This window comes from Leguminivora glycinivorella, chromosome 16 (assembly GCF_023078275.1).
Source record: "Leguminivora glycinivorella isolate SPB_JAAS2020 chromosome 16, LegGlyc_1.1, whole genome shotgun sequence".
In the NCBI taxonomy this organism is placed as follows: Eukaryota; Metazoa; Arthropoda; class Insecta; order Lepidoptera; family Tortricidae; genus Leguminivora; species Leguminivora glycinivorella.
In genome coordinates, this window is record NC_062986.1 from 21,077,025 (window position 1) to 21,102,701 (window position 25,677).

General features: G+C 38.9%; 1 protein-coding gene across 1 annotated transcript in view; it reads right to left on the minus strand.

Annotated features, from left to right (window-relative positions):
• LOC125234834 (protein prickle-like) overlaps positions 1–25,677 on the minus strand; it is a 264,305-nt gene that overhangs the window by 10,524 nt on the left and 228,104 nt on the right. The window contains exon 7 of the mRNA XM_048141248.1: positions 12,717–12,920. Within this exon, the coding sequence (XP_047997205.1) occupies positions 12,717–12,920 (204 nt within the window). The remainder of the gene's footprint in view (positions 1–12,716; positions 12,921–25,677) is intronic.

Genomic DNA, 25,677 nt, shown 5'->3' on the forward strand with positions numbered 1-25,677 from the left:
GACAAATAAACGAGAATGTCATGCGCGCCTATTACGGGGCCACAGAGGGGGGAACCCGGCTATCCGCGTACCGTTCAAGAATGCTACCTCTGTTCCAGGCACTCGAGCCATCCATCACCGTGTCGGAGCAGCGGCTATCGGATCAGGTGCGCGTCATTCAGCGGTCAAAGCGGTTGGATGACGCCACACTTGATCGGCTCCGCCAGGAGGCTCTCGCTACTCGCGCGGACCCCGCCTCGGGGCGGGATTTGCCCGCCATGTCGCCGGACCCGGTGCCCGAACCCGACCTGGCACCGGAGGCGCCGCGGGTTGATTCCGGTAACGACGGCGGGGACTTCGCGAGTCAGAGCGAGAGTGAGCCTGCCAATGAGCAACTGAGGAGGTCTTTGGAAGAGGCGATTACGCAGTATCGCTCCACAAACAATCCTAGGCCACGATTATACCACGTCTGCCTATGAATAGACGCAATCTAGCGTTAATGGGAGCCTTAAACGCTTTACTAGAGCCATTTATACGGACTAGTAAAGATCTAGATGATACACACTCGATCATGTACTGCGGAGCCATCGCGGCGTGCCGTGTTGCTCGAGTCAAGTTTCCGGACGCTGACCGTGCAACTAGGACCGTCGGAGGTGTCCCTGCATGGCAAGTACGGATCGAGCGTCGTATCAACTCGTTTAGGACTCTCATTGCAAAGCTGATCTGCTTCAGAGGGGTAATAATCGCCCCCGAGTAATGCGCTTTGTGAACCAGGCGTTCGCGGGGACGGACATCAGGCCCCGCGACTATTTGGCCAATGTCACAGAGCGCATCGACTTCCTGAAGCAGAAAGTCTATGCATGGGCAAGCCGTATTCGCCGCTACAGAAAGCGTGTGGACCGATTCCAGCAGAATCGTCTTTTTCAAAGCGACCAAAGGAAAGTATACCGGAGGTGGGAGGAAACCGACCCTCGTGTGTCTGACGTGCGGCTGCCGGATGCTACTGCCATGTCTGATTTCTGGCGTAGCATCTGGTCGGTGCCCGTCGAACACACGGAGGGTGAGTGGATGACCGTTGTCGAACGCGAGTGCGAGAACATCGAACCTATGGGGGCTATCACCATCAGCCCCGACGACGTAAGTTGTGCTACCCGTACGGCCCAGAACTGGAAAAGTCCTGGACCTGACGGATTGCACAACTTCTGGCTAAAATGGTTTCGATGCTCGCACTCGCGTTTGGCAACGCAATTTCAACAAGCCCTCGATCTTGGTTCTCTCCCACCTTCCTTAACAACTGGTGTTACTTTCCTGCTCTACAAGTCCGGTAGTACCACGGAAGCAAAAAACTACAGACCCATCACGTGCTTGCCTACACTCTACAAGCTCCTTACATCCATTTTGAGAGCAAAAATTAACGCGCATATTGTCGCTAACAACATTCTGACCCCCGCTCAAAATGGATGTAGGGTTGGGTCCCGTGGTACTAAAGAGCTCCTCCTCATAGACATGACCATTTGCCAACAAGTTCGGCGGAACAAGGGGGCCATCTCGGCCGCTTGGATTGACTATAAGAAGGCCTATGATTCGGTGCCTCATTCATGGCTGAGAAGGGTATTGGAGCTGTATAAACTTGATGCAGCTTTAATATCCTTCCTGGCTGCATGTATGAGGCAGTGGACCACAGTCCTTCGTCAACCAGGAGGCAGGGATGACCCCACTGGCCCGCAGGACTTCATAAGGATTGAGCGAGGAATATTCCAGGGTGACAGTCTGAGTCCATTATGGTTCTGCCTAGCTCTGAATCCCCTCAGCACCCTGCTGAAGGATTCTGGGCTAGGTTGCCGGCTTCGGAGAGAGGGTGAAGTCATCTCTCACCTTCTGTACATGGACGATCTCAAACTATTTGCACCGAACACCCAAGACCTGATGGTGCTATTGAAAACCACAGAAGTTTTCAGTACCGCCATCAGAATGGAGTTTGGTGTCGATAAGTGTGCGGTTATGCATGTACAGCGGGGGAGGTTGTAAATTCAGAAAATTTACAACTTTCTGAGACGATGTCGTTCAGATCTATCTCTGAATCAGAAACCTATAAGTACCTTGGTATGTCACAGTCGTTGGGTATTGAGGATGTTGGCATTAGACGGTCGGTGAAGGAGCGCTTTTTCAGTCGGCTCACAAAAGTCCTTAACAGTCTTTTGTCAGGAGGCAATAAAGTGCGCGCCTTTAACGCCTGGGTAATGCCTCTACTCACATACTCCTTTGGCATACTAAGGTGGACCCAGACCGAGCTGGACGCCCTGGATCGGAGGGTCCGGTCACTGCTTACCACACACCGTATGTTACACCCGCGCTCGTCTGTTATGAGATTGTACATCCCACGGAAGTGCGGAGGTCGAGGCTTCCTAAACGCCAAAAATCTCCACAACCGTGAGGTGTACAATCTCAGGAATTACTTCCTTAACAACGAGTGTGGGATGCATCGTGATGTGGTGGCAGTGGACGGAAACCTCACGCCGCTCTCCTTGGCGAAAGAGAACTGGCGCAAACCTGTGGTACTAAGTACTGCGGACCGCAGGGCGGTATGGGAGAGCAAGCAGCTACACGGGCGGTTCTACAAGGCCCTCACGGGACCCGATGTAGACCTGCTCGCATCGGTGAACTGGTTACGATTCGGGGACCTCTTCGGAGAAACTGAGGGTTTTGCCTGTGCAATTGCGGACGAAGTTATGATGACGAACAACTACCGGAAATATATCCTGAAGGACGGCACGGTCGACATTTGTCGGGCATGCCGCCGTCCCGGAGAATCACTCAGGCATATTATTTCCGGTTGTTCTCATCTTGCTAACGGTGAGTACTTGCACAGGCATAATCTCGTAGCCCGGATCATTCACCAGCAGCTTGCTCTTCAATACGGCCTTGTGGACCGCGAAGTACCGTACTACAAGTACTTACCTGCGCCAGTTCTTGAAAATGGCCGTGCCACGCTCTATTGGGATCGATCTATTATCACTGACAGGACTATTGTAGCCAATAAGCCTGACATTGTGATAATAGATCGACCGCAACGCCGGGCCGTGCTCGTTGACATCACCATCCCCCATGATGAGAATCTCGTGAAAGCCGAGAAGGACAAGTCCAGTAAGTACCTAGACTTGGCTCACGAGATAACCACCATGTGGGATGTTGATTCAACGATCATTGTCCCGATAGTCGTTTCAGCGAACGGTCTCATAGCGAAGAGTCTCGACCAACATCTTAAGAGACTCTCGCTCGGTGGTTGGATCAAGGGCCAGATGCAGAAGGCGGTGATTTTGGACACAGCGCGGATAGTCCGACGGTTCCTCTCTCTGCAGCCCTAACCACCGGCAGCTTGGGCCCTGCCCCGCTGCTGGCGGCACCCTAGGTTAGGTTTTTTATAATGTGTTTATATGTTTTATATTGTTTTGTAAGTGTTTTATTTTATTTTACTTTTATACTCATATTGTAAAAAACCTAATCTAAGAAAAGAAATAAATAAAGGAAATAATAATAATAATAAAACATGAATAGCGTACACACTAGAGGTGTGCGCCGGTGGCTAAATCGTCGGCGGCGGCGTCCGGGCCAAAAATGGCCGGCGGCGTCGGCGTAATCGGCGTGATCGGCGTAATAATTAAAAACATGTAATATTTAAAAAAAAAAACGGCATTTCTATAACCGGCGTTACAAAGTACATAAATAAACTTTTTATCATGAGTCCTGTGTCACAATTTCATGTTCTAATGAAGATTTTAGCAATATTAATAGCAAATTATTTCATTTTTGACTCGAAATTTGTCACTAACTTGATATGAACCGCCGCCGCCTCCGGGAATTTTTGGCATGCCGCCGCCGCCGATTATTAAACGGCGTGACCTTGGTGATTACTAAACTGCTCAAACTTGGTATTTGTATTTGCACTATTTGGATATATTTTTGGACTTTTTTATGCAATATTTGTTACAATTTCCCAATAAACTTTACTATGAATAAAATATTTGTTATTCAGCAGTAAGAAAGATGAGGGACTTCAGTACCTATGAAGTTCTTAATGGCATGCATTTTGCTCTGCCTTACGTCTTGACTATAACCAAATGGTTACAGCGCCTACGAAAATACCAGATCTGGAGAGCCAAGACTCTCTCTGTTGGATCTTCTGCTATTTTTCCATCTGGATGACTACCACGTATTATTCAAGATTTCAGGGCTCCTCGAAAAATACTTATGTGCGCATCGCGTCGGCAAACTGCTTATATCCACTGTGTGTAGAACTATATTTGCAATGGAACGCGATGTTTTTTTGCGTCCTAGGTACTCATAGAGGTATACTACCCAGGTTGGCTTCACTTTGCGTAATCTTAATTTCGTTGCTGATCAGGTTTTGCAGGAATTGAAGCTTTTCATTATAATTTTGTGTGGTTACAACTATCGGTAAGTGCCAACCTTCATTTAATCGTAGGTCTCTTGTTTATTATGTAGCCTAATATGTGGCCCACTGCTGGGCAAAGGCCTGTCCTTTTTATACCCACTCATTACAGTTTGCTGTCCGCTCCCGCCAGTCATTATAAAAATGCATCGAGGTCGTCCTTTTATCTCTTTTGGACTTTCCCGGCCTGGCTGCGGTAGCTCGGTAACCATTTGTTGCTACTTTGGACTACCAATCCGGGTATCTATCGCATTAACAGATGGAAAATTAATCAGTGGTGACATTGCTGCACGACGCAAAAAACAAAACCAATTTTCTGGATCAACTATCTGCATCAAATTTGTATGCCGAGAGCTATATGCTGGACATCCGTTGCCACCATAGTTGTTTGTAAAGCTCTTTTTTTCTCAACACTCATCAATAGACTGGGCACAATGGAATTCCTGTGGTTGTGCTGATGATGTGTGTTCCTCCGATTATTATTGGGGGGTATTGTGGGCCTTTCCGCGTCACGCCGACCAGCAGTGATCTATTGTGACGGCTCTTTGTGATTAAATAACCTCCGTTGAATCCAGGAAGTTCCAGATTTTTTGGACTGTAAGGTCTTGTACCTCATAGGGTTGCAGTGCTCCTCCGATGCTAAGACCTCTTTACCAGCTTCCAAAGGTCCTCATAAAGAAAGAGTGCCTTGCAGATTCATGGTAATTTAGAAAATAAATTATTTTTTCTACTCCCGTGTTGTTATTCGTCATTTACCGTGTCGTGCATAGATCGTTAAAACCCTACATAAAAGATGCCCGCCCCCGCCCGGCGCCCCGCGCACCCACGCATACGATATAGTTCTTAAAGCATATAGCGGGCCGCGGGGCGCCGGCCGGGGGCGGGCGGCGGCGCGGGGGAGTGCGAGCGACAGGGTGAGTGCAGAAATATTGCAGAGGACAAGTGAAAATACTTATAGGAAACAGTGCGAATTTCACGAATGTTATTCTAGAAAACTATTCAAAAGTAAGTGCATGGTCGTAGAAAAAGTATTGTATGCAACGGTGTTTAACTGAGTCAAAAAATACTCGTGGCGCCTTAATAACAATTTTCGGCTTCGCCTCAAATTGTTACCTACGCCACTCGTCTTTTTTGACCTCCTTTAAACGCCTGTTGCATAAAATACTATAATGGAAGCCAACAAAGATAAAAAAATATTTTGTGCTATCAACGGATAATTATTAGGGTAATCAGTGTTTTTTCCTATCCCGTGTTCATTTACATGTGTTATTTAACTCACTGTTTATATCAAAGTATACGTATGATTTGTATATAAGGAACACCTCTTAAGTCCCCGTGTACTTATACAAGTAGGTATAAATTAAATTCGAGTTTTGAACTCTTATATAAAAGAAAGTTCCAAATTCAAAATTGGAAAAAATGGCCCGGGACTTACGAGGTTCAATTCAAGGTCACGCTAAATTCCCGCCAGAAACACGCCGCCACCCCCGATTTTTGGCAAACGCCGTTGCTGATCAATTTTTAAACGGCACACACGTCTACAGGATGAATAACACAGAACAAGCCAAAAATAGGAATTATTTTCACGTCGATCTCACGCCGATTTCACGCCGGTGAAATGATCGGCGGCGTCGGCGTGGCAAAAATCACCGGCGGCGTACGCCACGCCGGTGGGCGCACACCTCTAGTACACACATCTTGAAGGCTGGTAACGCACCTCCAACACTTCTGGTGTTTCGGGTGTCCATGGACAGCAGTGATCCCTTACTGCTCGTTTGCCTCTTATCGCATAAATAAATAGCATTTATATTTGAGGATTCCGGTATCCTATTGCACTTTTCTGTTCTGATGTTTTCTGTTGCAGAATTTTCTTTTGATCAAAGCCGTTTTTTATCAGTAACCGTAAATTTCAACTTATGAAAGAAGTGTCCTGCAGAAGACTTTGGTCAATTAAAAGGTAGTGTTGAAAAAGAAAAAAACATTTTCCTAATGAAACATCGGTGAAACAAAATGCTATTTTTTCTATGTGTTTCTTTTTAGCCTATTTGAGTATCGCACTGCTAGGCAAAGGCCTCGTCCTTAATTCTCCGTAACTCGCTAATTTAACTTAATTTTTCGTCGTTGATTTAGACATCGGTATATCGCTGCTAGCCCTGCGTGTGTCAGACTCAGAGGCCGATACACGAAACTGATGGCGCCGCGACACGCGACGCTGATTTACCGACTTCGACTCAATCGATACCGCCGAATACACACAATCACACGTATCGATATATCGATAATGCAGCATTTGACATAAGCACAGTATAATATGTAAAAAGTAGTATCGTACAGGCTACTATACTCATATCGAATTTGGCACAATAAATGATTGTCTTCTATAGTATTGACATAAAAAAAGAATATTTATAGATTTTGGGTATTAAAAGTGTAGACAACTACATATTTTCGATTAAAAATGTGTGTATTTTTTTTTATTTAGGTCTCTGAAAATGCTGTCAGTGAACTTACTTCATGTCAAAACAATCACTGACATAATGAACTCCATCCTACTAACATTATTTCTCGTGGATTTTTGCGGATTTGAATTATTATACGGAAAGGTCAAGAGCACTGCAGTCTGAAAGTTGGCAGGCCTGCGCCCGCAGTCAGGCAAGGCCTACGGTCAAATTTATTTGTTCACCTGTGCTATTATTATCTTGATAATCTTTATGTAGATCTGTTTGCTGCACTTTTGTGTTATATCTCTCTTTTTGTTGCTGTGATTGTAAAATAAATGTAGCATAGGTAAGTCACATGATACACAATTATGAGAAATTAAAACAAAATACAAATCAATTAGTGTTTTCTGATTCATGGGTGAAATATTTGCCCATTAATTGAGACTCAAGATCCATCACGATCTTGCATTTTAAATTGAATATGTTTCAGAGTAGTTTCCCTATTTAAAACATTATTCAATAATTAGGTTAACTGCGGTATCCCAAATTTTTTTCGAATATTTTGTATCGCGATATTTCCAAATTTATGGCATTAGTAATTACGTATATGGCATTTAATTACATGGTTGTTTAACCCTATCATAAAGTTTTCTCAATATTTTACCTCACGATCCATCATACCCACAACAGCCAGTATAAACCTCATTAAAATATCTACCTTATTTTACAACAATAAGTTTTATATTTAAGCTGGTTTTATAATGGCAGATACAGCACTAAAAAGGAGGACCGAAAACTTTCCCTGTATCAATTAGACAAGAATTTGCAGGGTCCACAAAAATGGCCGCTTTGCATGCAAGCGTCTGGTTCTACATTGATAAATGTAACGTATTTTGTTACGCTGCGGGGTAATTTTTATCACAGTTTATGATAGTATGTATTTGGCACGTCATCAAGTCGTTTCTTAATTTAAATTTAAAAGTAGTATTTTAAATATTAATAAAAACAACCCAACAAATCATATTGAGAGTGTTAAGTACGAAGCTCCTCTCTGTAACGTGTATTATATATTTTTTATATCAATCAAATAAGTAACTTGTGCCATAACATAAAACAAATTTTAGAAAAAGGCTTAATCGCTGACTGTAGCTATACTTTTCTTTCCAAATAGTTGTATATATTATTACAAATTTTCTTTCCAAATAGTTGTATATATTATTACAGGCCCAATTAAAACCAGAGCAAATTAAAGCTTGTGCATATCAATGGTATTACACTGGATGGCCACTTTCGTTTGCGTTAAATGCCCTTTGGGTTGAAAATGGCGCTCAGTTTTTTTCAACTTTCGATAGGATCACTGCTGAAATTTCCATCAAACGACAAACTCTCACGTCTTCCTGAAAAAAATTGGATCAATTTCGGTTACGCTACATAGAAATGATAAAAATTAGGCTATGAACATAGACTACCCCTTCACAAATGTAATTTTTCTTCAGAATATTTATGGAGGGAAATGTTGAAAATAAACATTACAATTTTGGGTTAAACCCCTTTTCGAATCTTTTGCAAACAGTTTTCCTAGCATGCCTCCACCTATAAGGTCATGAAAAATGGAAATGCCATGCTTATCGGGCACCGGGGCCATTCACCCCGTGGACGGTCGTATTTTTACCAATTAAGTGCCCATTTCCCCGGCTGCCTCATAATTGGGCTTATGACTGTTAACGGCGAATTCCTTTGCGTAATTACCTATTAAGAAATGCGTAAGGAGTTTTGGTAGCTCGGCATGAAATTTACGGGCGGTGTATGACTTTTTGTGTATTTGAGTAATTCGTTTCTGATTTTGGAATGTATATGGCTACAAAAAGCTTTCCATACAAATATTTATTTTTTTCATAAATTGACAGCCTTAAGTAATTTTTCGCTGACTAGAGAATTGTTTAAACATCATATAGCTTTTTCAGTTTTGTGGAGTCTTTTTAAAAATCTTGTTCTAGTCTCATTTCTGGTGTTGCAGATTTCCACAGGCTATGGAGATTGCTTGCCTTGTCATCAGACGGTACATTTGTTTGCCACGGATATTGTATAAAACGACTTAATTTTTTTTTGGAAAACGCTTGCGGGTAATTTTCTTAAGATTTCTACGGAGCACGTACTAAGTACATTGGAGTTACTTTCCATCTGCAGAACTCCAGCTTGCCTTTATTAAATAACAAACCGCAACTTATTAACAACTTATTGTTGTAATATTCACACCTGCCGCCGAAGCCTATGTTTTTGAGAACGTGCTGGTTGCACATATTATTATATCTACACTATCGATCGATAAAAATGGGACACTGTATTTCTTATGAGAAGCAAATTAGCAGACGAATTTGTCTTTTAATGTCATTGCATTTCATCGCGTTCGACTCGGGAGTGACACTCAATATTGTAACTATAAAAATCACGACAGTTTAAAATATATCAATATGTAGTCTGATAAAAGCAGTTACTGTCCATAATGGATGGAATGGAGCAAGACAAGAAAACGCGTTGCCGGCATTTAAAATGTAAGTATGCTAGTTTTTTAACGGTTTTCAGGACGTATCGTTCCGGAAATACCACGGACGGCAGTTCATTCCTCTCACAGGAAGTTTCTAAAGAACCCAGTTGCTAAGTGGCAAGCATTGTATGAAATTGTTCTACCAAAGTGACCCGTTTCGATGGCCCTTGAGTGTATATGCAGATCACGTAGGATAATTATCGATGGTATCTTCACCGCCAATAGATTAGAGTTGAATGACCTTTTTATCGAGATCTCCAATTTTATCATGATCGCCATATCGATCGGACGTGATTGTTACATCTAAAGATCAGCCAATGAGCATAAATTTGAAAAATTGCAAGGTTCCCATGAAATATTCTGACGCAATATTTTCCGCACGTAATATATTATATTTAATTACTTTATACATATATTTTCTTTATTCTATGCCACATGAAACAGATGCTAATGATTTAAACATTGTATAACAATTAGGTACTAGAAATAGAATAGAAATATTTTAGTAACTTATAAAAACTACTTATACGAACTAGGTGTAGGTATAGTTTGTCAAGCATTTTTGTCAAAAATACTCAATATTGGTAATTTGTTACAATCATAAATCCAGAAATCTGTTAATCATGTTTGCATCAAACTCATCACACACCGGTGATAGAAAGGTAAATAAAACAATGGTGCTTTGCGTCTAGCTATATCTTCATCTGTTTACTTTAACTTCGCAGTTTTCTTCTGAATACCAGCAGTATCAGATTCTATCCCTCCAATGTTTGTGTTTCTTCTAAGTATTTTCTTAAGCACTTGGAGCACTTTTCCTAGCTAATGTAATCGAACTCCGACCCTCGACCCAGAAAACCCTCTCGTCCCTAAAGATCGTAAAATTTGGGTAAATGTGGGCGTTTACGACCTTTTGTTGGAGGAAATTCAGCCCTTCATGCTCCACGCAAAACGATTGTGGGATATTAATGATTGATGTGTTCCGTCAACTGTGGCCGAATTGTGGTTCTGAAATATTGGGCTGAAGCAGACTATTCTTATTCAAAATTTTGGCACTGCTGAATTTGGCTTCAGAAAACAGATGCTTTTTAAGCCATCTAAAGAATTGCCATTTTAGTTTTTGGTCAGCAACGATCGAAAGCAACAACAGCAGCTCTTTTTTGCTTAAACATTTGATTTCTCCAATAATCGATCTAATGGCGTAAAGCCATGAGTGTCTTTAAAGCGGCTACGAGCGGTCATTATCAGTTGCATCGAATGCCATTTGGTCTGAAAACGGCGCCCATTAATTTTAAAAGTAGGGCAAAGACTTGTTTAATCCTTTGCAGCCATGTGTTGAAATTTGCATGTTTTTACAGTCAAGGGTTTGAGGAATAGCGTTCAGCTTCGTTGGTCTTACACCATCCACGTTGCTTACAATTCGTAAACCTTATTTGAAAGATATAAGCGCCATCGATGTTCAGCAAAAAGTGCTGCTGTTAATATCATGGACACAATATTTTGACTACTTTTAAACCTTTTTGATAGGATACTAAGGTTCATTATGTTAGTCAGTCTTGTTGACCAGACGGCTCGATAAGACTGATTTATCGGCCAGCCGGTAAACGGTCAATTTTGGCAGCCCCAAGTACTTAATGCTGGCAAATTTGGGGTAAAGCTGGTTGGAGGGGTAAAAGAGCGTGACGACGGTAAATTACGACAGGGGCGGTAAATAATGTCATGCGAATTCCAGCGCGAGACAATTTGTTATTTAAATGCAACATTTTGTTTTATATTTTTTGCTATTATTTACTTTGGGGAGGTTATAACAGGTATTGTTTCCGTTAACACGATAGTTATCCAAAAGCGGGTATGTACCTATTTTAAATTGGTTCTTTATATTTCACCACTTTGGGCAAGGCCCATGACGAAGAGCCCAAGCCCAGGTTTTGAAGCGTATTTGAGAATACTAATAGAATACTTTGAAAAGTTCACGTTACGATAGTCACGCCTATGATATGCAAAAGATGGAATGAAAGAAAAAATACATTAATCAATAAATGTATTCTTATTATTTGTAAATTTGACAAATTACTCGAAAACCACATGGTAAATGATAAATAATTTACGGAAGTGATGCGTTACATTGATCAATTCGATTCAATTGCACGTCAAAATGCAGAATGGTAAATGATAAATAATTTACGGAATGCAATTCAGTATGAAATGGCCGCAAAGGCGGCATTCGGATAAAAAAATCTGTTCCGTTTTTTATCGGTATTTCATAATATGTCTCATTCATATTCTCATGAGCGGGATATGATATGACACTGCGTGTAATATTTTAAAGCGATTTTTAATAGCCTGATTCGATTGGCCTATCGATACAAAGGCAAAAAAAGTGATTTTTTACACATATTTTAGTAACAATAAAGTATCTACTGTCAAGCACCTGTTTTTCTCCAAAAATATCTACAATTCAATATTAAATCGGAAAAGTGAAACCCCAACAATAAAGTAAACATAGTGTCAAATAAATATCAAATCATAAGCTAATTTATAAATTGTAACCCTTGCTGCCGGCCCTCGGCGCACGCGCACGATAACGATCCTCCAATATCCGGCGATAGCATCGGGAGGGTTGAGAGAGGCTCTCCAGGAAGAGGGTTGAGGGTTATAACGTGCCGACTATGTACTTAGTGGTGGTCTGGCTATAATGTGTACTTATTGTTTTTAGATGTAAGATTGGATATGTTAAATTTCTGTCAAAAAAACTAATAGGTACGATCTTTTGTTACCGACTGTAAGTTGCAACAAATACTCATTGAATTGACTTTAACTAAGTTAAGCTTACTTTATTGCATTTCTAATATCTATGTTTCAGCGTCTCAGCATGATGTTCTCCACAGTACCCTCAGCCGGCTATCCTTCTAGAAGTACCTAGGTATATCAGTAACTCTTGGCAGTAGGAACAGACAGTGATGCTTAGCGTAATAGCATCCCTTTCGGGTTCCTTAGCGGGTTCCGAGGCCTGAGCTGTTCACCTAAATGGTATTACATCCATCCTTCAAGTATACGAGCCATGATGATAGATTGATTGAACTTCTAATACAGTCTTACCTTATCACAAGCTGAACAGCGAGGCTTCAGAGTCTGAACATGATGTCTCCCACAGTACAGTCTGCCATCTTTCCAAAGTAGACCAAATCCACCAGTAACTCCTGGCATGAGGAGCAGACAAAACAGGCAGGGTGCCAGCGAGTGACTGGGCCTAAGCGTTACAGATAAATTGTATCCCGATCAACAGCTTCTAACACAGTCTTACCTCATCACACGCTGAACAGCGTGGCTTCAAAGTCTCAGCATGGTGTCTTCCGCAGTATAACCGCCCGTCTTTCCAGAAGTACACCAGGTCTACCAGTAGCTCCTGGCAGGAAGAGCAGACGAAGCAAGCGGGGTGCCAACGAGCGGCGGGCCCGGCGCGGGCAGCGGCGACACACATGTCTCCTGCGGACATGCCCTCTTCACACTGTGGACAAAGACATACAGAAATTAATGTTATATCAAAAAAAATCTAATGGAAACGTCTAATAACTAAGAACAATAATATGACGCATGGAATATATTCAAAAAGGTAAGATTTCATTATCTTGGGTGAGACTTAAGTTTTTTACTAAGGATAGCAAATCTTTTTCACCATACGGTTCTTTAGGGTGGTAACCTAACGACAACTTTACGAGGAATATACGATTTTCTCTTGGTACTGGTTGCTTAGGTGTCAGGCCGTCAGTCCCGTAGCCGAATGGCATTTCCACGACGCGAAACGAAAACGAAACGCCGCGAAAGGTAGTCTGGCTCTGTCGCGCCAATACGCAAGAACGATATCTACGAGCGTTTTGTTTCGTGAGCGTTTGTGCATTCGGCTACGTACGCAGAACAGAATGGCAGAAAGTCACTAATATAGTCTCCTAAAGTTATACTTACAAGTTTGGTATGTCAGAGTTCTTTTGCTGTGTGAAAACAGATTTCTTTAGCTCTTGTTGAAAAGCAGTTACAACAAAAAATGTGCAGGTTTTCCTACATGAGAGCATCTTAGATATCATGTGCAGGTTAAATAAACCTCAAATATACTTCTGTTTTGATCTCGATTAATATTCCCTTTTTAGCGTAATGCGGTACAAGGCATGCAGTGACAGACGTCATTTGTTTTGATGTTCAGCTGTGGCTGGTGCACTTTTATGTGACTAAATTGGTATAAGGATTCAATCAGCGTGTGAACTGATGCCTAACGCTTTTTTATGTAATTTTGCTTAAATATTAAGAATCATTTTAGTCAAGAAATTGGAACGGGTGTCTTTATCATCAAGGTCCCGTGAAGTTGAATTGCTAATGTTTTGTTTCACCAGAATACAAATACTCAGCTTACGTTTGCAATACGCTTGGAAATAAAAATTATAAAAACTAATTTAAAATACAAATGCGACTGTAACTCCAAAGTAAACAAAAAACTGTAAGATACCTATTATCTATTCATTGCACAAACCTGCAACTTTTTGAAATCGAAAGTGCGTTTTTGCTACCAACGGCCAGGGTCTGTAGCCAAGAGCACAATTGTTGACGATGACGTGCCGTGGTGAACGGTGCGCAAATGTTTCAGTCGAAGCGATAGAGAGATGACTACAATAAGCTACGTAGCGATACGATGCGAGATATGAGAATGTTGAAATGGATGTGTTGGTGTGGAGTGGCCAGAATGGATCGGATCAGGAATGAGTATATTAGGGGAAGTTTGAAGGTAGCGGCCCAAACAGCGATGGATGGATTGTGTAAGAAAGGATATGAGAAAGACAGAAGTGAGTGTAGAGATGACGAAAGATAGAGGAGAATGGAAGAGGAAGACAGGTTGTACCGCCCCCACATAACGTGGGATACCCAACAAACAAAATATCCTTCTAAAATCAATCTATAAGGGCTAAACACTCATAGTAGTTTTAAAATAGCATTCATTATGCCAGAGTTTCTTATAGCGGCTCATTATAAGAGAATTTGGCCTAATAGTACATTTACTCTTATAATTTGGCCATGTACACGTTAATAAGTCAAATGTATATGACTACAATAAGGGTTTAAAAATATTTACTCTTATAGTAGCTCATTATAAGAGGATTTGGCCAATAGTACATTTACTCTTATAACTTGGCCATGTACACGTTAATAAGTCCAATTTATATAACTGCAATAAGGGTTTAAAAATATTTACTCTTATAGTAGCTCATTATAAGAGGATTTGGCCAATAGTACATTTACTCTTATAACTTGGCCATGTACACGTTAATAAGTCCAATTTATATGACTGCAATAAGGGTTTAAAAACATGTATTCTTATAGAAGCCATTTAAAATGCCTTTTCGCTGTATAATATTCAAAGCACTATAAAAGCTTTTGTTATGGCCAATTATTCTTATAAAAGTAATGCATAAGATAACTATGATGCTTTATGCCTTATAGGAGCATATTATAAAACGTCTATCCAGCAAACAAATTATAGCATTTTATAAAGTGTTTAAAAGAATTAAAGCAATACATTTTCTCTTATACAATAATTATAAAGGCATTATTCTTGAAAGTGTCGTATTAAAAGTTTTTATAAAACTTGATTCGTCATTTTGAAAATCCAGCGAATGTGAACAATCTGATCCCAACTTATCGATTAGTGGTTCCGTAGAGGATGCCATTATGGAATAATTATAAGAATATGCAGGCAAGCAGCAGTGACAGTAGTACAGGTATATCGTTAAATGATGAATTGAGTTTGGATTTAGCTTAATAATTATATTTTTTGTTCTTATTTAAGGTGTCTGTAGCTCTGCGGTGAAAAATGTTAAGGTATATACAGCGGGGCCGCGGGGCAGATCTCGACTGGAGGGCAAATGTAACTGGTCCATTGTTTCCATGTTTTACAATGTTTACATTATTAAATAGAGTGTCCACCGGTTATACCACCAGACTATTACCAAGGCACTCAGTTTTTTTATCCATCAGTACCTACTAATATTAATTTTTAAGATTAACTTTATTAGAATAAGTTCCAAAAGTGTATTCCTTACTTTATGGACTTTGGTCTGAAATAAAAAAAATCTTTTATTGCGGATTATCATTGTGAATGTTGGACGATCTGAATAAGTGAATACAATGTTCGGCTATTTTAAGAAGAAACCGATTTTATATGTAGTCCTTTTGGGACTAAGACAGATTAAAATTGAGGACAAATAAAGACAAACTCACTGTTTTTAAGATATTTATTTATGTGCAACGAAACCAAACCGATACAAGTAACTTTATAAGATTAATATTTTCAGTTCTATTGCTCACGATGTTGCTGTTTCAATGAGTCTACATACTTCAAAATATTAATATATTCTTCAGAGCGCCTACACGGTGGTAGAAATTGTAATTAACCTATCAGTATATTTCCAAAATAATAAGTAGTTTCCTTTATCGAGGTCTTCATCAAATTCACAAAAGATATATTGATTTTCGTTTTCTTGTTTTGAATTATCAGCGCCATCTTTGCTTGGTGTGATTTTCTTACAACCTAAACTATTTCCTGCGTCCTCTTCCATTTTGCATGTTTTTTGATCCACCACTCCAGGCTTATTTTTGGGTGTAAGTAATGATTGTGACTGATTTTCTCCATCAGAATATGTGCCGTTTTGTAGTTCATCTGTAATAAAAAAAAAATATTTGAAGTCTTAGGCTAGGCTGTTTATAGTTATCGACACAAAGTCCATTGTGATGGCGGTACTGAAATCGTCTGTGGTTTTCAATAGCACTTACTTACTAAGAGGAGGAGAAGAGTTGTCATCTTCACGTCACTAAAAACGGCTGACTATGTATCTCATCCACAGATTCTGTAACAATAACCATAATAATAAATATCAAATAGAGTATTTGACTCAGCATTTACAATAAATCAATAGGAAGTAATAAAATAAGGCACCAGAAGATTAAATATTCCGAGGCACAAGTTAGTTTTCAATTGAAAATTCTAGGTATAACTTCCTAATGAAATATTGAAAATATCAGTATTACCTGACATGCTGCTGACTACACGGTTTTATTTTGTTCTATGCCGGTTAATCGAACCAAACCTTTATCAAAGCGTTCCCCAAAATACCGGTTTAAAAAGAACGGTCTTTCGAACAAAAATGCAATTTCAAAGTTTTGCGCCAAGTACATGATAACTAGACAGCGGATTTCAGGTAGCGATTTAAATATTAATATGGATATGACTAGTGCAATTTTTTAAATACATGCCATGTGGTTTATAATCTATTATTATTACCTACATCGCACACCACAAACTTCACTGAATAATTAGATTAAATTAATGTTATTTTTTCAACAAACTACATTTAAAAAAAAGTATTTTATTCTAAATAATGGACTTTCAATTTAAATATATATAAGAAGCGAATTATTTTCATTTTTATATTCTTTGAGCCATAATAGAAGTTTTTACTGTGCAATGCGCAGAAGAAATATTAAATAAATAAGTATAAATAAATATGTATTTTTTTTATTTTTATTTATTATCATTATAATTTTTGCCCAATATTCACAAAAGCATCCAAAAAGGGTTTTACTTTTATGTTCCCATACATTTTTTCGTGTGTAGAAAAAATAATAAATATTGTATGCGAGTCATATTCATATTAATATTTAAATCGCTACCTGAAATCTGCTCTCTAACGATAACGTTATGAATTTTTAACTGGTATCCGTTACAAATATTTAACTAGATGGTAAGGTTCGGGATTTCACTAATTGTGAGAAGGAACCCTAAAGATATATAAAATGGCGAATCTTAAGTAACACCGGTGGCTATTATAAAGTGTTTACTCTTATAGAGTATTTGTAAATGATGTGCTTACTGCTTTTACTCTTATAACAGCCTTGCTTAAGACATGTCAAAATTAATTAACCGCATTTTTAGTACAAAACCGTTGAAATACAAGGGCGCATTAATAATATAACACATTTTATATCACATTTCACCATGAAATTGGATTCCCACACAGTTTTCATAATAAATAAGCAAATAATTGTAATATGTAAAAGTTAACTTACCGTTTACTATCTTGCAAAATGGATGACTTGATGATGATGTACACATAAATCACTACGAAAAGCACAATAAACTTTTAAAACAGCATCCTGTTTCGCCGTTATGAGTTTTACTCCCTTATATCTGATGATCACAAAACGTGTACAAGAGCTATTGCCCTTATTAAAGCTTTGAATATGATTCTTACAAGTATAATTGCCTTTATTAAAGCTTTAAATATGATTCTTATTAGTACATTAGCCTTTTAAAAGCACTTTTCTTGCCATTATAAGGTTAACTTTCTTATTGCATGCCATAATAAAGCACGTACAAGATAAGAAAGCTAATAATATAGCAACTACAAGGGGGATATAAGGTTTTTGGCCTTATAAGGTGTGCCCAAATGCCCTCTTGTAAAGGGTTTACAAGGTTATTATAAGAGTACTATTTTTGGCATTATAAGCCACTATAAGACTAATTTTTGTTAGTTGGGTAGGGTAGGAAGAAGGAGGAAAACTATAATACGCTAGGGAGCGCCAACGTGACTTTGGCTACAGGCTTCGTCCAGACAAAATTGCAAACATAAGTGTCAGTTCTAATTGTCATTCCGACAGCAAATGTCATTGATACGATGTCACGGAGCACATACTGATACTAGTATTTGATGGTAATATGGTTCATTCATATTTATTTTATGCCGAAATTATGCGAAGTTGTGGACATTTGTATCAAGTTCCCTGTCGATAAGGAAGATGTATATTTTATTGGATATTTTATTTATACTATCTGTAAACTGTTTTGATGTCAATTGCAGTACATTTCGATCGTATTTTAGTAATGAACACCTATTACTTGGTAAAATTAAGCTTACAAAATGACAAATGTTGTAACTAGCCCATTTTTTCAAAATTGTCCACCGCACTTTTTAACCGACTTCAAAAAAGGAGGAGGTTCTCAATTCGACTGAATGTTTTTTTTTTGTAACATGGGTATGATTTACTCAATTTATACTCAGAATCGCGAGGTTTTTCGATCCATTTTTTAAACCCTCCATTCCGTTACCGCCATACAAAATTTATGAAAAATGGTAACGGATAACGGAATGGGAAAAAACCCTTGGGACACTTTTTTCTCCTATTAGGATTGAAAGAGCTCGCGATTCTAAGTGGAGGTCACATAAAAAAATCCAAATCCAAAAAAGTGGAGAGGGACAACTTTGAAAAAAATGGACCAGCTACGGTTTGGTTTTTTACGTGCCTTAAAGTACAGAGTTATAGTATGTATAATTGTGACGTTTACTTTACAAGATCAAACTGCAAAGTTTCCCTAAGAAAATGGTTAAATATTAACTTCTCTTGGTTTGGTTGTAGATGCACCGCGAACCGCGAATGATATTAACTTGCAATCAATCCATAGTTCAAATGGCACTGACATAATCATGTTGACACTTCTAATGATGTAAGAATCAGCTGACAGTGACGATGACCTCTATGTTTGGGATTCCAGCGATGTTTGCATTAGAACCGGCGTTGAATCATGCATTGTTGTTGCAAGTGGTTTGGTAGAAAGAATGGAAGAACCTTAGGTACTTGTCCGTTGTTTTGTAAACCTCCCTTCATTTCCTTAGATTTCTTCAACACTCGAGGTTCAGGAGGAACATTCGAAATTTTGTGACCTAGTGGAGGTACCATCGGCAACACGGTTAGCTGTACATTTTTAATCCTTATTACAAGGCCATAAAGTCTACCGATGGTTAGTTAAGGGTGTTGCTGTTTGTACCTACAGTTGAAATATTTTTTGGTAAAAATACTAGATTTTTCATAAAATCGTTTATGGCTTACTTTCCTTTCCAAAGGAAAATACTACAAGTGAATTGAGAAACTTCTTATAGTCAAAAACTGGCGGAAAATATATACCTTACCTACCTAGTAAGTATTATATTGACGTTTTCTATCACTCACTGCATCACCTACTCAAATCAGTTGTTTTTTGTGTCTTGTCTCCACTACCCAAAGGTTGTCTGGAAGAGATCGCTCTTTAGCGATAAGACCGCCTGTTGTCTACCATAGTTAATTAAAGTTATGTGATGTAATCTTGTTATATTGGTGAACAATAAAGAATATTTGTATTGTATTGTATTGTAAGTATCTAAAATTCAATTTGCAAGACACCGGCAATGACAATGTAGGATATTATATTGCCATGACTAAGATTCTAATTCTTTAGATTTCTTGGCAACGATTTATTACAACAGATCACTGAAAAAATATCGTTTATTTATGCATTAGTGTAATTCTTCTTGTACTCCAAGAGCATACATATTTATGACCTCCAACCTACATCCGCGTTGGAACCATTCCAACTGTATTTGGCATCGTCCTTCATTCTTAACTTGGTGATCTTTATTTTAATTTCGTACATAAAAGGCTCACGAATTCATAGCATTGAATTGTGAATACACATATCAGTGCAGGTGGGCTTGACATCAAAAATCAACCGCTTTTGAACACTATACAACTTTAAAGCTTTAAAGTTAAAGTTAAAAGTAGTAAGGGATAGTAGAGGAACCTTCGTGGAAGGTAGATACGTGCTTGGGTGTCGGTTCCCGAGTACCTCAGAAACGCGAATCGCAAAAAATGGGCCCAAAGATGCAAGCAAGCTTATTTGGGTAAGCATTACAATTGCTGAAGTTAAATAAAACTAAATTTAGAGTTTGGTAGATGCTTTGGAAAAGTTCGATCCAATTAAAGTCAGGATAGGCTAAGTTGAGAAAGTTTTCGTTTCCACAGATTGCGCCGGGTTATTTTAAATGTAACAAGTTATGACATTTTTGAAGTTTACTAAACACGTGCAAAGACTGCCCTATCAAAATCGCTGGCATCTTACTCTTAGCTTGGCTTGGTCTGACTATACGAGTAGCTCTTTTTTATTAACCCCTACGTTTGACGTGTCTGTCTGTCTGTCTGTCTGTCTGTTTGTCTGTCTGTGTGTGTGTCTGTCTGTGGCATCGTAGCCCCCGGACGGATGAACCGATTTCGATTTTTTTTTTGTTTGAAAGCAGAGTTAGTCGGGAGTGTTCTTAGTCATGTTTCATAAAAATCGGTCCACTATGTCGTGGTCGGGGGTTTTTTCAAAATTTTAATTTTGTGGTTAGGTCATTCAACCTAAAGTGTTTCCCTACTTAAATAGGTACCTACACGACAAATAGGTATTCTTCTTATTTCTGTATTAAAGAAAATTATGGTTTAAGCCAGTAGGCACTTGTATTCATTGTTGTTTCTAAGTCAAGTGTGAGTTTGTAAATTGTTTATTTAGATGTTGATATCTCATAACAATCAGATCTGTCGGCGTCATCGCCGGTCGAGGACAACATAGCGCGGATATAGCTACTTCCAGCCCGTCTGGCGATGACTCATGCTTCGGCGCAAGCTATAAGCTGTTGCCTCTAACCATGTCACTTTTGACTCTTTACTTTAGCCATGACCGATTCAGAGTACATCACGCTTGTTCCGTTTCGTTCGATGATCGAAGCCCTCCGATCTCGTTCAATCGCTGCCACGAACTAGTTCGCTCTTATATGTCTCTTGCTCATTTAGTTCAGTTAGACCAGCGACCACTACGGTCGGAAAGATCAAAACGAATGGGACCGAATAATGACAAAATGATACGAATAGTTCACAGATAGTAACATTCCGGGCCGAAAGGTTGTAAGTAACCGAAGTTTAATATGAATACTTGACGTTTTTGTATTGCTCTGCTAAGTAGCTCTCGCTCCCGGTCGGCGCAGCACATGCAAGTTCTCGTTCCGAACCGCTCGCGCTCGTCGATCCTATACTGAACTAAATGAGCAAAGACCGATTCACAGAGCACGGATAAATACTGTTCCTTTCGGTCATTGATGGGATTTTATTCCTAACAGTTCATAGTTCGTGAACAACACAAGCCTAGAGAGTACATAGTCAAGAGCTGCTAGTAGAGATACATCCTCGACTCCTTCTGAAAGGTTAGGTATTACTAGCAATGACAAGAGATACATAGGTATATCAGAATCATATTGAATCATGTTATTTTGTTAGGTATCGTTCGTACATCGATGTATCATAACTGAATCGCAAAATCATAACTGAATCACAAAATTTACAAACACTCATTCTGAAACATCACTTTTCTTGAACGTTTTGCTTTTTTTTTATATTATATATATAAAAAAAAATATGAGAATCATGAAACTTAAGTAATCGATAAGCTTATAACTTGCACCAAAAGCGTCAAACTATGCACTTCATTGTGCGTCGAAGAAAAGGCCTTATTCAACTTACTTATATTTTCTCCACTCCTTTACTAGTATAGTAATACCAAGCCCTGTTCCCATGGCTTCATACTATATGTCCTTTTCATTATGGGTAGGTACTGTACTATGAATAATAAGGAGAAGTTTCGAAATTCCATTAAAATGGTTTTTCATATGACTCAGGTAAACTGTGAAACTCTCAATCGGGTTTTTATCGGCATATATAAGCAAATTAATATTATGTATTAGTCATCTTATTGAACAATTACTAACTATAATTCAATCAGAGGCAAGTTCAGACATGTTCGATTTCTTACGCTATGTTTTCCGGTTGTCAGCTCAGATATTGAGATGGTTCACGTTTTAGGTATTTGGGTGTCTGCGAGAATATCTCAAAACTTCGAAACGTATCTAGTTTGCGGAGACCTAGATAATTTTTTCCAATTGTTCGGAAAAAGTCCAAATTGTTCTACTAAGGAAGATACTTTTTTTTTTCATCCAACGCAGCGCAGGCTTCGTCTCGAAGATACTTATCCAGTTGGAACAGAAACTATTTGTCCAATAAGTACTTGCTAAGGAGGATGCAAAGGACAAACATGTTGTATAAATTCCTGGTGCTAGGGAAGCATTTTCTAATCTGATGAAGAAATCTATCGTATTCGTCTATCGACTCCTTGCACTGCTATGATATTGCCAAAATATTTGCATTTAAAACAACGATTCGGGTTGCCCAAGGAGTTGGACACCTTCACGAGGGAAGTACATTAACAGTCCAACAGTACCCATAATGTAACGTTAGTCATAAGCCACTTTCACTGGTACGTGCCCAGCTGGCAAACTGCTCACCACACTAACTATACAATTTTTGACCTCAGATTACTCACAGCTATTAAAAAAATAAGGACCAAGATACATTGGAGTGGCAAGTAGTATGTTAATGTCAAGAATAGAGGAACGGAAGGGGATGTGACGTCAATGCTCGTTGTCGTAGTCTCTGGGAATGCAAAAGTTTTTTTTTTTGTGTGAGTCATCTGATTTTGAAGGTCGGGCACCAAGGACCTGTGGCGGAACTTTTGGTGGCCGCATAATTCAGTTCCATTCGTCATTGACAGAGTCAGACAATCAAAGCATCTGCTGTAATTTAAACGTCAATATTGTATACAATAAAGTGTTCATAATACAAAGAAAGGAAGATTGAAGAAGTTATTCAACACATTTAAACGCTAATCATTTGACCAAAAATGGCCACACTTATTTCTGACAAGATTGTTAGCGCAAAAACTAGCAATGATAGATGCCTGACCAGACCACACCTTGGCGAAATTTAAAAAACAATCAAATCTCAATCACGAAAACCAACGTAGCTGCTAATTTGTCAGAAAACACAAGTCGGTACAGTCAAACCAAACAGATCGTTGACACGCCCTGACCATTACTTTGCAAAGAACGCCGACAGTACTTCCATCCTCACCCAATTAAGGATTCTGCTTTTGAAATATCAGAAACTTCTAGAGAAATAACACTTATTGTCAACAGCATTGGGTGTAGATGAAGTTTCCTGAGTGGCAAAAGTAAGTTGGTAATATTATAAATTGACAGTGATTTGGTTTTGGACAAATATTTCGGCACTGAGATTAGAGGGTGCGTGATGACGGATGGGACCACCGGCCGACTAACCTAGCTAGGTTGGATGCTGGTTGACTATCCTGATTGGGTTAATGACTATCCCGATTGGGTTAATGACTTTGATTGCTGCTCCGCTGTTTAGGGTCGGCATTGCGTGTCCTTTGACTGATCTTATTTACTTTTCGTTTTTTGATGATTAACAAGTCAGCACTTTGGTACGTAGAAGGTGATAATTTAGCCCAAGAAAGCTAGAAACTTACAGGAGTCTACAGAATAATAATGATCATTTGATTGAAAATGTATATTTGTCTATAGATATTACATACGGTAGGTTACAATTTAGTGGGAGTAAGCTATAATAAAAAGAAGAACCAGAACAACGCTTTACGTAAGTAGGTATCTAAGTAGGTAATCTATTTACGGTCTATGACGATGACTTAATAATACCACATGAAGTAACCCTCAAATTCTATAAGAATTTATTCTGCAGGCTATTACAGAGCACATTGGAGCAACCTTTGATAACATTCAGAAAACTTACGGGGCAAATCAGGTGAGATTTTTACAACTACAAACTGCGGCTTCTGAAAGGCTTCTCATTTTTTTATTTTACCATGAAAAAACACCCATAACTCGATCAACTCACAAATAAATGTCCCAGACGTGTTCGAATTCCTCAAATATTTATCTACAATATCCCAACCATTCACAGAGCAAGCTCCGATCATTCCCACCTTCAATAAAGCGTACCTCACGCACTTGTCCCGAACGGACACTTTTTTCTTCAAAAACCTTCATAAACCACACAAAATGCTACTTACATCAACTCTAATATCCTTTTCTTAAAGCATAAATTTTAAAACTGAGCCGAAAACATCTAAAAACTACTAACCATTTACAAATACAGAAACTTTAACGTCAATCCCGTTGAATTTAAAGTCGGAAATCTTGAAAAGCGGTTGTTTATAGGTTGTACTACCTGTCGTCTGCCCCCTGGGCAGTCATTTAACGCTTTGGCGGCAGAACTAAATGCAACCAAAATATAAACTCATCCATTGCTTCGTCACTAAGCAAACTTCCAACTAGTTTATTACAGAAACGGCAATGTATATGGGACTTGAACGGTGCTACTATGGAATTCGGTGGGTGTAATGACATAGTTGTGTAAGATCGATAGCTCGATCGGCAAGCACGTACTTTCCGGTGCTTTGCTGCGAAACCAAGTTCATGGAATCGAATATTGGTTGTTGATGTAGACAAGGCTTTTCCTGTTTTGGCGAAATAATACAGTTGACAAGAACAAATAGAGATTTTTAAAGACTTCATTTTGACGAATGATAGTTAATTTTGGCTGGAAAATGAAAATGGAATTGTTGGGTTTAAGTGGACTACGTAGATTATAGGGCCTATTGGAATAAATGAAGTGCTGAAACTGAATATTGATATGTAGGTATACTTAGATTCTCTAAATTGAAGAAAAATCTTCAACTGATTAGGAGTGCTTGGGAAGTCGTGTCATTAAACGTTACAAAAACGTATTGATTCCAATTTGTACTAGGTAAGCGCTACTATTTTTCTTCTGAATCGCATCTACATTTTATTTCATCTGCAGGCATAATTCACAAAAGTGGACCGATTTCTGAGACCGTTCGGGGAAAATCCAATTTATGAAGAGCAAATACTTTTCGTGTATTTTATTTCTTTATTCGATTAGTTTTTTCAATATACCTACAGAACATCAACTATGCCAAATAACATTCTTTACCAGTCAAGCATATATTTCCATGAACATTGGACATTTCATGGTGAGGGACGTATGTAATTTTGATTTCACTCCCCACAGTCTTTCATATTTCTGACGTGTAAACACCAATTCTTAATGCGTAAATTCTAATAAACTCCAAAATAATCGATCAAGAAACCCCACAGCTCTTCCCAGCCGTGCCCGTCGTCCAATAGCCGCGCTTGTGTTTGTATGCGCTGTTTGTGCGCGTGGGCAGACGTGACCTATTTAGCTTGGAACACTATTCATTCTGAGAACGGTGTACCTTCAAATTTTGGACTTTCTTTTTAAATTTTGCCAGTTTTTTAAACTCTTTCAAATATCCGTAAAGAGCTAAGGGACAGCATTTAATTTAGGTGTCTATTCAACGTAGAATTCCAATTATTTTCATACTGTGACTGTTTACCATAAATACATAAAATCTGTCTGGCTATTTTGGTTCTAAGTATTTCTAAGTCTTCACTGACATAAATCTTAAA